At 49.9% G+C, this 16,011-nt stretch overlaps 1 protein-coding gene across 1 annotated transcript; it reads right to left on the bottom strand.

Moving 5' to 3' along the window:
* Nucleotides 1-87: 87 nt before the first annotated feature.
* Nucleotides 88-5,570, bottom strand: PGLYRP2 (peptidoglycan recognition protein 2). The gene is made up of 5 exons (XM_045778610.2): nucleotides 5,430-5,570; nucleotides 3,202-4,329; nucleotides 2,191-2,401; nucleotides 1,313-1,610; nucleotides 88-213 (listed from the first exon to the last, which is right to left on the bottom strand). Exons 1-5 carry the CDS (start codon nucleotides 5,518-5,520, stop codon nucleotides 124-126), a joined length of 1,818 nt encoding a protein of 605 aa, XP_045634566.1. The 5' UTR covers nucleotides 5,521-5,570; the 3' UTR covers nucleotides 88-123.
* Nucleotides 5,571-16,011: the final 10,441 nt, after the last annotated feature.

Genomic DNA, 16,011 nt, shown 5'->3' with positions numbered 1-16,011 from the left:
TTCTCTCTCATAAATAAATAAATAAATAAATAAATAAATAAATAAATAAAATCTTAAAAAAAAAAAGACAACGTGTGCAAACACAGATGATGCGTAGATACAGGCTTTCTTTCCACTGTCTCTTTATTGGAGGTCTGTGGCTGGCAGGATCTTTGGAGGTGGCTTCCTTTTGAATCTCCTGGAGGCCCTCCTGGCTGTTCTTGGTTTCACATTCTAGAAAAGACGGGAGGGGTTCCTGCGTGGCTCAGATGGTTAAGCGTCTGCCTTTGGCTCAGGTCATGATCCTAGGGTCCCGGGATCAAGCCCCTCATTGGGCTCCCTGCTCAGCAGGAAGCCTGGTTCTCCCTCTCCCTCTCCTGTTCCCCCTGTTTGTGCTCTCTCACTGTCTCTGTCAAATAAATAAATAAAATCAAAAAAAAAAAAAGAAGAAAAGAAAAGAAAGAAAGAAAGAAAGAAAGAAAGAAAGAAAGAAAGAAAGAAAGAAAGAAAGAAAGAAAGGACAGGGGAGTGTGAGGCTTGGGGAGTGGGGGCCTGCCCCTGTCACGGTGGGACCCTGGATAGGGAAGAGGACGGGGTGGGGGTGGGGGACAAAGTGAGGGGGAGGGTACAACACTGACTGCTGGTCAGGGCGCAGGTCAAACAGTGTGGCAGTGTGCAGCTAACATGAGATTATGCAGGTGTGAATACAGAGATGTTTTGGTAATCGAGGTCAGGGGCTGGGTGGGATCATCAGGCCAAGGTTGTGGTGGCTGGACATAGATTGCTCCTTCATAAAAGCTGTCATCAGGGGTCAGGGAGGCTGAGGCTGAGCAAGCCTCCTCAGGGCTGAGATTGGGCAGAGGACTGCAGCACAGCGTTAGGGGCTCACAGAGGTTGTGCAGGCAGAGGGGTTTTCTGTTGAGGGTCACAGGCTAAGTTAGTGTTGTGTGGACAGAGGGCCCTTTGGGTAGGGGACAGGAGTGAGGCCAAGGTTGGGTAGTCTGGGTGACGTTGTGTAGGCAGAAGGGCTGCTGTAGGGTCAGAGTCCCTGCTTTTTTGGGGGAGGGCAGAGGTGTTGGGCCTGGGTAAAGGACAAACTGGCTGGGTCAGGGCTGAGCTGACGTTGTACAGGCGGACAGCGGAGAGGGGCTTGTTCCAAGTAAAACAAGTGAAATCGGAGCCTAGGTTGCCTGAATGGATGGACTGCAAGGGGGACCAGGAGCCTGGCTGAGGCTGTGTGGGCATAGGGGCTACAGTAAGGAGTCAGGCCGCGCTCTGAACTTGTGCGGAAAGATGCGCCACACGTTGAGGTAGTGAGGGGTCTCGTACTCACCGCAGCGAAGCGCGGCCAGGTGCGCAGCAGGTTGAAGAGCGCGTCCCCAGGGCAGTCAGTGCTCACCAGCTGGCGGTGGCCAAGCAGTGCATAGTCTGGCCGTAGGAGGCCAGCGCGCACTGCGCAGCCAGGGAGCACGTCCTGCACGGTGTGAAGCGCAGCCTTCGCAGGCAGCTCCGCAGTGTAGTTGCCCACGAAGGCCACGCCGAAGCCGAGAGAGTTGTGGCCGAGCGTGTGCGCGCCCACCAAGTGCCAGCCGCGGCCCTCGTACACATAGCCGTCTGAGCCTATCACGAAACTGTAGAGGGGAGGAGGAAACAGGCACCACGCGGGGTGAGGGAGGCCCCGCCTTTCATCTGGTCCCCTACCCCAGTTCTGGACCTGAGCCAATGGCCACCTCTGACCCAAGTCCAGCCTGGTCGCTCTGGCTCTGCCCGGTCCTTCCTCTTCCCACTCCCCAACTGCCACTGCAGAAACTATCCAGTTTCTCTGGATCTGTCCGTCAGCATTGGCCACTCCCTTTCTACCCAGCCCTTTCCACACTGTCTCAAGTACAGCTGCTGCCCAGTTCAGAGACCTTTTCTGTCTTAGGTCATAGTCCATCTATGCTCCGACCCAGATCCGGCTCTTACCACGGGTCCTGCTCCTTTCTCAGGTCCTGCCTCCTTTCCTAGTACCTACCCCAGACCCAAGAATCCCACTGCTAAAGCCAGGACCGGCGTCGGGGCCACGCCCCCTCTCCCCTTTGGCTCCACCCATCTCCAAGCTCCTCCTCCGTCTTACCCCGTTGGCTCCGATCCAAGCCCCGCCCCCTGGGGCAGGTTCCGCCCACCCAGGCTCTACCCTAAAAGGTTCGGGAGCCTGCGGGCTCAGTTTACCTGTAGCCAATGTCGTCCCAACCCCGAGTATCTTGATGGAAGCGCTGCATAGAGCGCATGTCGGCGGCGCAGTGCGCGAAATCCGTGCAGGGTGGCGCGGGCACGTATGTGTGGTGCACATACAAGAACCCGAGTGGCAGCTGCAGCGGCCTGGGTCTGCCCCGATAGGGCGCGGCGCCCCAGCGGCAACGTGGGTGGATGGCTGGGCACGCTGCGGAGAAGGGAGTCCACGGCTGGGGTCAGCCAACGTTTTTCTGCCTGCTGCCTGCTGCCTGCACCCCCATTAGAGTGCACATGTGGACCATCCCACCAGCCTCGCTCCAGATTTGAGGCCATTTCTATCTCGCACCACACCGGCCCCCATGGGGATCTAACTTAAGTAAAATTAACAGCATCTCAATCCTATTGGAATATCTGCTATGCTTCCCATCACCTTGAGGATGAACCCCAAGAATTTTAGCTCTTATTTTGAGGCCCTTTATAATCCAGGACCCGACACTCTCCAGCTGGTTCTTCTCTGAGTTCTGGGGAGGGACGGCCACAGTGAGAAAAGAGGAATCTCAGCCCCATTTATCGTACTCTAATTGTGTGCTACTTGCTTTACCTGCTTCATCTTTCTTAACCCACCCAGCACGTCCAAGAGGAAGCAATGATTTTCCCAGGCTTCACTGAACAAGGTGAGGTTCAGAGAGGTGAAGCAACTTCCCTAAAGATGCACAGGAGTAACTGGCTGAACTTCCATTTGAACATCTGTGCCTTTGCATATGCTGAGCCCACCTCCTGGAATACCCTCTACCTTCCCCCACTCCTTTTTTTTTTTTTTTTGGTGAGCTTTTATTCATCCTTTAAGACCCAAATCTAGCGTCTCCTTACCTGTACAGCTGCCCTGGCTCCCCAGCCTGAACTTCCATTTCCCCCTCTGGAATCCTCCAGTCCTGGATCCCCCTGACCACATAAGGCTAAGTGTCTATCTGTGAGGGGGGAGGTCACGGGGGGGGGGGCCCTTCTCACCCAGGAAGGCCTCAGTGAATTCCTTGGTAGCATTGGTGGCTACCTCTGCCAGCTGCTCTTGGCTCATGCCCCGCAGATGAGGGTGTGTTGGCTCCAGCCTCTGTAGCAGGATGAGGGCCCCCCATACCTGCTGGGTCAAGGTGGGGGCTGAAGTCAGAGCAGCTGCGTTCTGCCGCCGGAAGTTGCTGCGAAGTCCTGAATCTCCAGCCACCCCAGCTCCATAGTATTGGCTCAGTAGGTTGCTGAGAGGTGGCCGTGGCTCAGGGGTTCGGCTTAGATAATCTCCAAGGAGGGCCCCATCCAGGGCCCCATTGAGGAAGGCCATGGTGACTGGCGATGCCCTGGAGTCTAAGAGTGTGAAGGCCCGGGGGGCAGATAGCTGGTCCCAGCAGCCCTCAGTCCCCAGGCCTGAATGGCTCCAGGTCTGAGGGCTCTGGAGGAAGGCCAGACCCAGGTCTCTGGCCAGGGTGACCACCAGGAGACTGTCCACAGTGGTCGGGGACCTGGCTTTGGCACCTGGTGAAGAGGCTTGGACATCTGGAGCGGTGACTGGGACATCTGGAGAGCCAAGTCTAACACCTGGAGAGGTGGGTTTGACATCTAGATCTGTGGCTCTAATATTTGGAGGCATGGCTCCAACCTCTGCAGAGGTGCCATCTGGGGGGCCATCCCTGAGTCTTGGGGATGTGGCTCTTACATCTGAAACCACGGCTCCAGTGTCTGGAAAGGTGGCTCCAGCCTCCAGAGGCGTGGCTGTGCTGTCCAAGGGCAGGTGTACAACCCTGTGCCCCTGTAGCCCTGCCTCCAGCCCCGCCAGAAGAGGCTCCACAGCCACCGTTGAGCCATCGGGTGCCAGCACCACTCCGTATTCCTGCCTGCCCCGAATACCATGTTGGGCCACGTCCTTGGTCAGGCCGAGAAGCTCTGGGCTCAGTTGCTGGGGATCCAGCTTGGTGGCCTGGAGAGTCCGCCCCTCCAGCAGGAAGTGATGGAGGAGATCGTGGCGGCCAGAGTCCTGGGCGAACAGCAGCCATGCAGAAGCAGTGTGGCTGGTGTTGGTGGCTGGTACCTTCTGCTCGAGCTCTGCCAGGGCCTGGATGACAGAGTCCATGAGCAGGGGCAGGGTTGCTGCTGGGGGAGGGACAACATTAGCCCAGTGACCCAGCACCCTCTGTTCCTCCCCCTGCTGTTTCCACATTTTCTCAGTGCCCCCAGCTCCTCATTGGACAAACCTGTGATCCCCACCACTGTCCTGAGGCACAGAAACTGGTTTAAAGAGCTTAGATGATCAGTGAGCACTGGGAAGCCGTGGCAGTTCATGAGCAGGAGAGAGACATGGCCTGGTTGGTATTCTAAGATTGCTCCTGTGGCTACCATGTGGATTTGAGGGAGGCTAGAGTAGGGAAGGAGAGACAGTGTGGGGGTAAGCGATGAAGGTGGCCGAAGCCAGGGTGGTAGCAGTGGGATGGACAAAAATGGGAAGAGTTCCCAGGTGTTTTGAGGGGGGGGAATGGACAGTGTTTCTCGATGGGTTGGAGTTGGGGGGATTTTAGAAGGAAAAGTGTCCCTAAGGATGGGCAGGGAGGAGAGAGTGGGCCTGTGCCCAGTGAGGGAAATGTCAGTGGCTGAACCTGGAACCCAAGAATGCTGGGCTCAGAGCTGGGTGGGATGTTGAATGATAGCTAACATTTGTGAAACATTTACTACGTGCCAGGCACCATTCTAGGTGACTTATATAACTTAACCCATTTAATCTTCACAACGACCCTAATGAGAACAGAGAGGTTGAATCATCTGCCTGGGGTCACACAGCTAGGAAGTGGCGGAGGCAGGATTTGAATCCAGGAAGTTTTAATCCTTACACTGTCCAGAATCCAGGTTCTTCTCCAGATAGTCCGCACTATGATTCCTTTATAGCTTTGTTCTTCTCTTTGCCTAAAATGCCCTTTCCTGTTTCTCTAACAAGTAAAATTTTTTTCCCTTCATCCTGTCCTAAATCTATGCCCCCTCCTCCAGGAAACTTTCCTTATTTTTGCTCTTCTGGCCCCAAGTCCTTCCCCCAGCTCCTGTTCTGACCCTGTGGGGAGTATCTGGAGACTGGAGGTTCTTTGAGACAGGGGCCTCCTGGGGTCTCCAGCCTTAGCCTATGCAGGGCTGGACACACAGGGGGCAGCGGTACATTCCTACAGAACTGGGTCCGGGCCCCGGGTCTCTGCCTCCTGACCCACCTGTCCCTGGTTTCAGCTGCAGCAGCAATCCGAGCAGGATCCAGAGGACACGCTGGGCCACCATTGTGGGGTTCCAGCTTCCGAGGGACATGTCCAGTTGACCTCAGCGGAGACCTTGGCAGAACTGGAAGGAGATAGGCTTGGAGACCTGAGTGGCGCCTTTGGCTATGGTCAAAGTCCAGCGGTGAATGACACGGCTGCCCCTGGCACAGCTGTGGGCGGGAGGTAGCGGCAGCATGGGGACAGAGTGCCCCGGGTCAAGGTCATCTGGATTTCAGGGGCTCCCCCATTCTATCTTGTCCCTCCCAGGCTGAGGTCGAGGGTCAGCAAGCCAGGCCCAACCCCGGAGGGGTCTGGAGGCCACGTAGTTTAGACTCCAACAAACACTGCCCATTCCCAAGAGAGGTAGACTGAGGCCAGTCCAGCAAGCCTTACCCCTTCCTATAATTATTGTTCTGGAGCTGCAGCTGGCCACCAGAGGGGACTCTCAGGTGCCCGCCAAACTGGTAAGACCGGCTGTGCTGGGGGAGGGGAGAGAAGGAGCGATCTGGGGTTGGTACTGCCTCCTGCTTTCTTTTCTGTCAGCACACAGGCTCAGGCAGAGGGTGGGTACAGCGGCTGGGGATTGTTTGCTGAGGCCTGCTCTGATCAGGAGCTGTCACCTCTGACCCAGTTCCAGGTCCTGGTCCCAAGCAACCAGAGGTAGCTGAGAGCAGGGATTGGGCCGGAGCATTCAGGACCCTGGCTTTGTCCCAGGAGCTGGCTTCTGGGCTCACCTGGGTTGACAGTGAGGGGTCCTCCTCTTTTCCCGTGCGGTGCGGGTGGCTGAGTCCTGTAGAAATGAACCTGCCTCCCCTTTATTCCGGAGTCAGGTGGGATGGGCCCCAAGGGGTTGGGGCTGTGGTGGGAATTGCTTCACTGTGGGCCTCCCACCCCGAAACCAGCTTGGGGAGTTTCCAGGAGACCCACCAGGCTGGGGACTCAGCATGGGGCAGGCCTTGGGCGGGCCAGGGAATGCCCAGGTCGAGCCAAATCTGGGATTCCCCAGGGTGGGGGTGGGGGGCCTTTCACAGATATAGAGTGCCCTGTCTCTGGGGATCCAGCATCACACAGTGGGGGCTCAGGGAGTCAGGGGCTTGGTAGGGAGGGAACGGAGGCCACTCCCCAGGGGATTCCAAGGAAATCTCTGAGTTCCAGTTTCTAAGGATTTGGGGACAGGGGCACAGGGAAGGGAGGTGGGCTCTGCCTGGACTGTGTGTCCATCTGGTGGGAGAACTGAGTGAGGAGAGGAAGGCATTTGCCTAGGGTGCAAAATTTAAGGTGGTGCTAAAAATCTGTCATCAAGTCATATTTTAATGTGATATCTTAAAAGACCAAAGTGAATGCAAAAAATCCATGAAAAACAAAATACCAACTTTTCAGAGAAAGACAGGATCAGGAACAGCCCTGTGTTGAGGCATATTGGAGCCAGAGGTGAAAGTCAAAATCAGGAATCCTGACCTGTCTTTGTGCTCAGAATGTGGAGGAGTGGCTGAGGAGATCCCCACCTAGTGTCCACCTGGTCTGGGAATGACCTTGCCTTGGCATTAGGGACCCTGGGTTTGTCCCTCTGTGGCTCCCACTGATTGCAGCCCCAGGGGACCCTTCCCGTTTTATGTCACCATCCATTTATGCTCATTTTACGCAGCAGGAAGGTAAGCTCAGGGAGGTTAAGTAACTTGCTCAAGGTCACACAGCTGGAACCTGGGGAGTGCTCCAAGGGTGAAACAGGTTTCGTCTATCCTGTGGCTGGGTCAGGGTCAGAGTAATTCACATGGGAAGTGTTTGCAGACTTCACACCCAAGAATTCCTGGGCCAGCCATCCGGACAGCCTTGATTCCCTTTTGAAGCTTGGAATTGGTGGCAGAGTCTAGGTAGAGTTCAAGCCAGGGGCATGTCATGGCTGGCCAGCATTTCCCTTAGAGTCGGTCTGGGATTTGTGTCCTGGGATAGGACCCTTCCTCCAGGAAGCCTCCCGGATTACTCCTGGTTCCCCTTTTTCTCATCCTGGCTCTCTATCCTGGGGTGCCTCCCTTTGACTCAGACCCATCCATACAGGGCTAGGCGTTTCTCTGTCCAGTTCTATCTCCCCCAAACTGGGAGATGCCAAGTCCTCTTAGGGTGCCTAGAAGTATCTGGCATAGGACAGGGAACAGGTGGGTGGCAGGGAGGGATTGCTCAATGCACAAACGGCCTGATTGAGGATGTGGGGTCAGTTGGGGATTGGGCTGTGAAACACACACACACACACACACACACACACACACACACACACACGTGCAGACACACATGCGCAGACACCCACACACCAAAGTGCCTGGTCTGTGCTGCGCCTGGGAGTTAGCAGAAAGGCTGGGATTCCCATGATGAATCACCACTCCCCACCCCTGCTTCCCTTACACCTCATGAGGACCATCTGCCAGGGTAGGTCAAGGCCCCTCCAGGTTGCAGACAGACCACTAGTCTCAAGAAAATAGTCATTGTCCGGGGCCTGGGAACAGCTCTAATGGAGGTAGCATTGACACAGACAGACAGAGCCCTGGGCTGTGGATCCAAAGTGAAGGTGGTATCATGGCCAGGGGCCAGAGGAAGAGGAACTTGGGGCAAGACTGGGCTTGGGGCCAACGTCAGAGTTAATAATGTTCACTTTGGTAAGCAGAAAAGCAGTCATGAAGACCCTGATAATAATTATTAATAATAAAAACTGCAGTGTGTGGGCCTTTAAGCTAAGATTTTATACATCTGCGGTGTTTTATTCAGCTCTGGGTTTTGCAAAGGGATATAGAGCAGGAGTCCGCCAATGACTGGGCTGGCCGTCTGTTTTGTAGACGATCTATTTTTTTGCTTTTGGGTTTTTTTCATGGTGAAATTCACCTAATATGAAATGAACCATTTAAAAGTGTATCATTCTATAGCACATACTACATTCATAATGTTGTGCAGTCATCAACTCTGTCTAGTTCCAGAACATTTCCATCACCCTGAAATAAAACCCCATGTACCCACTAGCAGTCACTGTCATTATCGCCTGGCTTCTGGGAACCACTGACCTGCTTTCTGTCCCTATGAGTTTGCCCTGTTCTGGACGTTTCACGTACATGGGATCAGACACTATGTGAGTTTTGGTGTCTGGCTGTTTTTTTCCACTCAGGATAACGTTTCTGAGGTTCATCTGTGTTGTGGTGTGACTCGGTGCTTCTTATGGTGAATCATTCTTTTTTATGGGTGAATAATACTCCATTGTCTGGATGTGCCACCATTTGTTTACGTAAATAAACAAATACACAAGGGTATGTAAACAAATCACAGGAACACATCCTCCCCCATCATTTACGTATTGTCTATGACTGTCCTCATGCTACCATGGCCGAGTTGTCTCTTGGCGAGCAGAGACCATCTGGCCTGCAAAACGGAAATATTTGGTACATGGCTTCCCCCTCCCCCAGGGTTATCGAGATATGATTGACATGTAACACTGAGTAAAGTTTAAGCTGTGCAATATGATGATTTGATCTATGTATATTGCAACATGTTTACCACAATAAGGTTAGTTAAGACATCCCATCACCTCACTTAGTTATCTTTTGTGTGTGTGTGTGGTGAGGACTTTTAAGATCCACTGTTTGGGGGCACCTGGGTGGCTCTGTTGTTAAGCGTCTGCCTTCGGCTCAGGGCCTGATCCCAGGGTCTGGGGATCGAGCCCCGCATCGGGCTCCCTGCTCGGCTGGGAGCCTGCTTCTTCCTCTCCCACTCCCCCTGCTTGTGTTCCCTCCCTCGCGGGCTGTCTCTCTCTCTGTCAAATGAATAAATAAAATCTTAAAAAAAAAAAAAGATCCACTGTCTCAGCAACTTTCAAGTGTACAATACAGTCCTGTTAACTATTCACCATGCAGTACATTAGATGCTCAGACCTTATTTATCTTCTGTCTAGAAGTTTATACCCTTTTTTTAAAAAAAGATTTTATTTATTCATTTGACAGAGAGAGAGACAGCCAGCGAGAGAGGGAACACAAGCAGGGGGAGTGGGAGAGGAAGAAGCAGGCTCCCAGCAGAAGAGCCTGATGTGGGGCTCGATCCCAGAACGCGGGGATCACGCCCTGGGCCGAAGGCAGACGCTTAACGACTGAGCCACCCAGGCACCCCTAGAAGTTTGTACCCTTTGACCCGTCTTCCCATTTCCCCATCCTCAACCTCTGACAACTACTACTCTACTGCTTCTATGAGTTCTTTTGATTTTTTTTTAGGTTCTACGTATAAGTGAGATCACACGGTATTTGTCTTTGTCCAGCTTATTTCCCTTAGCATAATGCCCTTAACTGCCATTCACATTGTTGCAGGATTTCCTTCTTTTTTCCTATGGCTGAATAATACTCCCTAGTTTACATTCGCCACCTTTTAAAAAACTCTGTTCATTCCCTGAGGGACTCTTAGGTCGATTCCATGTCTTGGCGATAGTGAATCCTGCTGCAGTGACCATGTGGGTGCAGAGATCTCTTTGGAATAGTGATTTCATTTCCCTCAGATGTATGTGGACTTTTAATAAAGTTTGCTGACCCCTGCTGAGCCGGTTAACCCAAGTTCAAATTCTCACTCTGCCGCTTACTAGCTGGAGTGAGTGGCTTAATCTCTAACTCTCATTTTGTCTCTCTCTAAAATGGGAGAATAGTACCAACCTCATAGGGTTATTTGGGGTGCTGAATGAGGTGGTCCTATGTGCTGAGGACTGTCCTTGCATGTGGAAAGCACGCAACGAGTAGTTTCTGCCCACCCACCCACCGGCCCCAGCCTCCCCAGCAGAGGTCCAGCCCACAGGATAATCTGTGATGGTCGGAGTCTCGCTTCCTAATGAGTCTGGACTCACGGACATGTATTATTTCTGCATCTGGGGCACTAGTCCAAGCCAAGACTTCCCTGCTGGCCTTGCCCCCCACAGCAGCCAGCTGGGCCTGAGGGCTGGGCCTTCAGCGAGTCTGGAACTACATCCAGATCACCGAAGCCAGGCGGGCCAGCCCCAAGAATTGGTCGAACCCAATTTGCCAAAGGGAAAGCAAAGTTGTGGGTGTGAGCCAATGACCCCACAGCCTCCAGCCGGGGTGATTCCACCGTCCCTGACGGAGTTCAGTTGCATCTTAGAATAGAGGTAAGATGTAAGCTCTCAACACCTGGAACTGGAGAGGAGGGAGTTTTGTAACTGAGGACATGAGATATTATAGTGAAATCTTGAGCTCAGCCCTCGGCGGTATGCTAGAGGCCAAGAATGAGTGTGGGGTAAATGGGGCCAGATGTTGGTACACCCTGGGGAATATTTACTGAGAGCCTACGGCTCCTAGCTGTTGTCACCCTGCTTTGCGAGAATGACACAGGGCAAAGGGCTTTAACCATTATTTTCTAAACAGAAAATTTCAAACATATTCGAAAGTAGAGAGAATTACATAATGAATCCCCATATGTATCCATCATGGAATTGACACCTGTCAACTCATGAGCCATCTTATTTCTTCCATAACTGCCACCTGCTGTCTCTCTTCTGTGATGTTCTCTGCTGTTGGTGATCATTGCCTAGACCTGTTAATCCATTAGCAGCTACAACAGAGTGATATTGGGATGATTTATTCCTTGTTCATTTATTAGCTGGAATACCTCTGGAGGGAGAAACATCCTCTCATCTACCATTTGGCTACCCAGTGGCACAATTCACATGGAAAGACAAGATCAATGCTTGATATCTTTTCTTCCCTGGTTTTCAAAGTCATTGCTGACCTCCTTAACATCCTCCAAAGGTAGATAATGAGATTTCCCTCTCCCCACATTATTTTTACAAATTTGTGGACTTAAACTATTGAAATGTGTGAATATGTTGCAGGGTTTGTTTCTTTTTTAAGATTTTATTTATTTGCCAGAGAGAGAGACAGCCAGCGAGAGAGGGAACACAAGCAGGGGGAGTGGGAGAGGAAGAAGCAGGCTCCCAGCGGAGCAAGGAGCCCGATGCGGGGCTCAATACCAGTCACACCCTGAGCCGAAGGCAGACGCTTAATGACTGAGCCACCCAGGCGCCCCGTGTTGCAGGGTTTTTTTTTTTATCATTACTGATAATCATTACTGATAATCAAATTATTATCCTTTCTTTGGCCAGTGGGAGCCTCTTCACTTTGACTCCTGAGTTCTTTTGACAGGACTGTTTCTTGCTTTATGATGTAACAAGATATTCCAGGAATATCTTGTACATTTCCTGCCACAGGCCTGGGAATCAACCATTTCCCCAGGGAGCCTTCTTCCTTTGATTGGAAAGTGGTACTTAGAAATAGCCATCAAGGTGATAAGGGTGCTCATGGCTGTTGGGTTAGTTGTTTCTAGGACTTTTCACTGGACAGAAATAATAATTAATTTTTTACTTATTTATTGATTTATTAATTTTTTTTGAGAGAGTCAGAGAGGGTGTGGGCGTGAGCGGAGGGTGGGAGGGGCAGAGTGAGAGGGAGAGAAGGAGAGAGAGACTCCCAAGTAGGCTCCACGCCGTGTGGCCTGTGTGGAACCAGACGTGGGGCTTGCTCTCACCACTCCGGAGATCATGACCTGAGCGGAAATCAAGAGTTGGGTGCTTAACTGACTGAGTCACCTAGGGGCCCTTCCCCGTACCATTTTTTAAATAAAATACATCATGAATTCGTGCTGATGATTCCAAATTCCTCTTCAGAATTATATAGCTTTTACTTAAACGGATCAATCTTATGCCTGCATTTTCTTTTTCCCACACTGAAAATCCAAATTCTCAATTTGCTTCATTCCACAATCTCACATATCAATCTTCGAGTAATGTGCCAACAGTGCCTGAAACAATATGATTATTGAAAGCCGGTTTAAGCCTTGCTCTTTCTGGTTCTTTTCTGCCTTTGGGCATATCCCACTGTGGGTGTGCTATCAAATTACTGTGCTATAGCGTCACTGGAAATAGTTTCTGCACATTTGCACCATTAACCAGAAATTTTAATTTTTAGGGAATTTTTTTTTTGAGCGCAGGAAGTTTTAACTTACAACAGCAACAACAATAAAAACAACACCTCATGATAAGATTATGCACTAATGTGCAACAAGAAACATTATGTAATTAGAAAACCTCTAAAATAACAGGATTAATATTGTAATTATTATTATTAATCTGTTATGATTATTGAAAAATTCATCTCACTATTCCACCCTTCTGTTTAAAAATATCTCTGAAATATTGTATTATAACAAATTCAATTTAGAGCAGCTGGGTCTTTCAAATGAGGTAATGCCACGTTACTTTTTTCTTATTGAGGTAAAATATGCATAATATAAATATTATCATTTTAACCATTTTATGTGCGCAGTTCAGAAGCAGTAAGTGCATTCACATTGTTATACAACCATCACCATATCCATCTTGAGAACTTTCTCATCTTCCCAAACAGAAACTCTGTCCCTAACCGCCAAACATGACCTTCCCCTCCCCCACCCCAGCCCCCGACAACCACCATTCTAGTTTGTCTCTATGAATCTGACTACACTAGGGGTCTTATATAAGTGGGATCATACAGTGTTTGTCCTTTTGTGGCTGGCTGCTTTCACTTAGCATAATGTCCACAAGGTTTATCCATGTTGTAGCCTGGGTCAGACGTTTTTCCTTTTTTTTTTAGAGAAAGAGAAAGAGAGAGAGAGAGAGAGAGAGAGCGAGCAAATGAATGGAAGGGAGGGGCAGAGGGAGAGAGAGAGAGAATCCCAAGCAAGCTCCACACCTAGCGGGGAGCCCAACTCGGGGCTTGATCTCACGACCCTGAGATCGTGACCTGAGCCAAAATCAAGAGTTGGACTCTTATTTTTTTTTTAAGATTTTATTTATTTATCTGAGAGAGAGAGAATGAGAGGGAGAGCACAAGCAGGGGGAACTGCAGAGGGAGAGGGAGAAGCAGGCTCCCCGCTGAGCAGGGAGTCCGATGTGGGGCTCTATCCCAGGACCTCAGGATCATGATCTGAGCTGAAGGCAGATGCGCAACTGACTGAGCCACACAGGCGCCCCCGTTTTTTCCCTTTTCAAGGCTGAACAATATTCCGTTGTCGAGATAGACCACATTTCGTTTATCCATTCATTCGTTCGTTGATGGATGTTTGGGTTGTTTCCACTTAGGGCTATTGTGAGTAGTGCTGCTGTGAACAAGAGTGTACAGATATCTGCTTGAGTTGAGTTCCTGCTTTCATTTCTTTTGGGTATATACCCAGAGGTGGAATTGCTGGATCATGTGGTAATTGTATGTTTAATTTTTTAGGAAATTGCCAGACTGTTTTCCTCAGTGGCTGCACCATTTTACATTCCCACCAGTGGTTCACAGGGGTTCCAATGTCTTTACATTCTTGCCAACATTTGTTGTTTTCTTTTTTATAATAGCCATCCTAATGGGTGTGAAGCGAGGGAATTATTTTTTAAGTCTAGTATTACCTTAGAATTATGTAAGATCTTTGCATGGTTCTAAAGTCAAAACAACAAAACAAGGTATATAGAGAAACATCTAGCTTCTATTCATTTACCTTTCATCATGTTCTTTCCCTCCTCCTCAGGTAATCATTTATAATTTTTTCATGGTCCATTGTTCCATTTTAAAAACACTAGTGTGTGTGTGTGTATATATATATATATATATATATATATATATATATATATAGTCTCCACTTCCCTGTTTTCCGCTTAACACTGTTTCCTGGAGATCTCTCCATGCCAGAATAGATACTCCTCATCCCTTTTTACAAGCTGCATAGGACTGCATCATGTGGCTGTGTCTTGGTTTATTCAACCATTCCCTATTGATGGGCTTATGGGCTATATCCAGTCTTTTGATATTTTAAATAGTGCTGTTATGAAAAGCCATGTTCATTTATCTTTTTTTGTTTTGTTTTGCAAGGGAGTCATTGGGATATATTGCCCTAAGTGGATAAATGCACATACAATTTTGCCAGATATTATCAATTTCTCCTCCCCAGGGCTTAGATCTCTTTGCCTTCCCACTAGTGAAACTTTTTCATTCACTCTGGTGGACTCCTACAGACTCCTATACATTCTTCAAAACCTATCTCCAATATCCCGGTTTCCAGGAGGCCTTCCCCTCTCCCCTGGCTTTCTCCTCTTGGCTTTTCCAGCTCCAGGCTCCTTTCTTTGGCTCAGCCCTGATACTGAGAGGTTGGGAGTGTCTGTGTCCAACTCTATACTCTCTAGACTTCGAGCTTTGTGAGATCTGGCTCCACGGCTAAGTCTTCTTAGGGCATTCAGTACAGGACTGGGCAGGGACAGGTGACAATAACAGGTTTCCTATCTGAATAAAGGACAGCTCCTAAGCCCTGGGCCTCCCTTGCTGTCTCCTCCTGGGCCGGGGAAAAAGAACCAGGTCAAGCTGGCCAATACCCTGGGTTCTGCTGTCTGCCCTCTGGCTGAGTCACCTGTGCCCAAGGGTGGTAAACTCATTGTGGGTGCCTGTCACCTGCACGGCTCCAAGGCAGAGGAGTGCAACCTGCTTGAGGTCAGGGAGACCCCACATCCCACTTAGTCTTCCCCACTCCCCAGGTGGAGCACCTCCCCTCTGTGCCTTGATTTGTCCAACTCTAAAATGACAATAATCATGTGTCTATCTCATGGCTTTAGCAAAGGAATCAGTGATATAAAATCATATCAACCCACTTCCCACCACTTATTTATTTGCTATGTGTTTATTATTGCAGTGAAATTCATGTAACGTAAAATTAATCATTATAAAGAGAATAGTTCAATGGCATTTAGTACATTTACAGTGTTGTGCAACCATCACCTCTATCTGGTTCCAGAACATTTTCATCACCCCAGACGGAAACTCCGTACTGATTACATAATCACTTCCCATTTCCCCTCCCCTCAGCCCTGGCAACCACCACTCTGCTTTTCATCTCTAAGAATGGCCTATTCTGGACATTTCATATAAATGGGAGCGTACACTCCGTGGCTTTGGTGACTGGTTTCTTTCATTCAGTGTAATGCTTCTGAGGTTCGTCCACGTTGTATAGTGTGTGTCAGGGCTCCGTTTCTTTGTACAGCTGAATGACATTGCTTTGCGTGTATATAGGACATTTCGTTTATCCATTCATAATTTCAGGGACATCTTGGGGGTGTTTCCACATTTGGCTATTGTGAAGAGTGCTGCTGTGAATGTGTGTGAACTGGTACTTGTTTGAACACTGTTTTTAATTCTTTGGGGTCTCCACCTAGAAGTGGAATTGCTGGGTCATATGGTACCTCTAAGTTTAACTTTTTGAGGGACCACCGAACACGTTATATCTGTTGCCTCACAAAGCTGGTGAAGAGAGAATTCCAAGTGAAGAATTCTGAGTCCCCATTTGGCAGTCAAGGAAACTGAGGCTGGGAGAGGTGGCCCCACACCATCCTGAGGCTGATGACCATCAGAAGAACCACTGTCTGCTTAGTGACCACTGGGTGCTGGACACTTGCTAAGGAGGAGCTTAAGATTGGAACCTCCAGAGTCTCCCCATCTCTGGAATCTGACAG

Source organism: Ursus americanus, chromosome 14, assembly GCF_024610735.1.
Source record: "Ursus americanus isolate L20-20 chromosome 14, mUrsAme1.1.p, whole genome shotgun sequence".
NCBI lineage: Eukaryota > Metazoa > Chordata > Mammalia > Carnivora > Ursidae > Ursus > Ursus americanus.
Note: the sequence above shows the minus strand (reverse complement) of the source record. Positions and strands in the feature narration are given on the sequence as shown.

Excerpts from the sequence above, each read along its gene's own strand:
- PGLYRP2 (XM_045778610.2), bottom strand. The coding sequence starts at position 5,520 with ATGTCCCTCGGAAGCTGGAACCCCACAATGGTGGCCCAGCGTGTCCTC. Across the intron at positions 4,330-5,429 it reads GCAGCTGAAACCAGGGACAG|CAACCCTGCCCCTGCTCATG; the intron begins GTGGGTCAGGAG and ends CTCCCCCAGCAG. Across the intron at positions 214-1,312 it reads CCTGGCCGCGCTTCGCTGCG|AATGTGAAACCAAGAACAGC; the intron begins GTGAGTACGAGA and ends CGTCTTTTCTAG.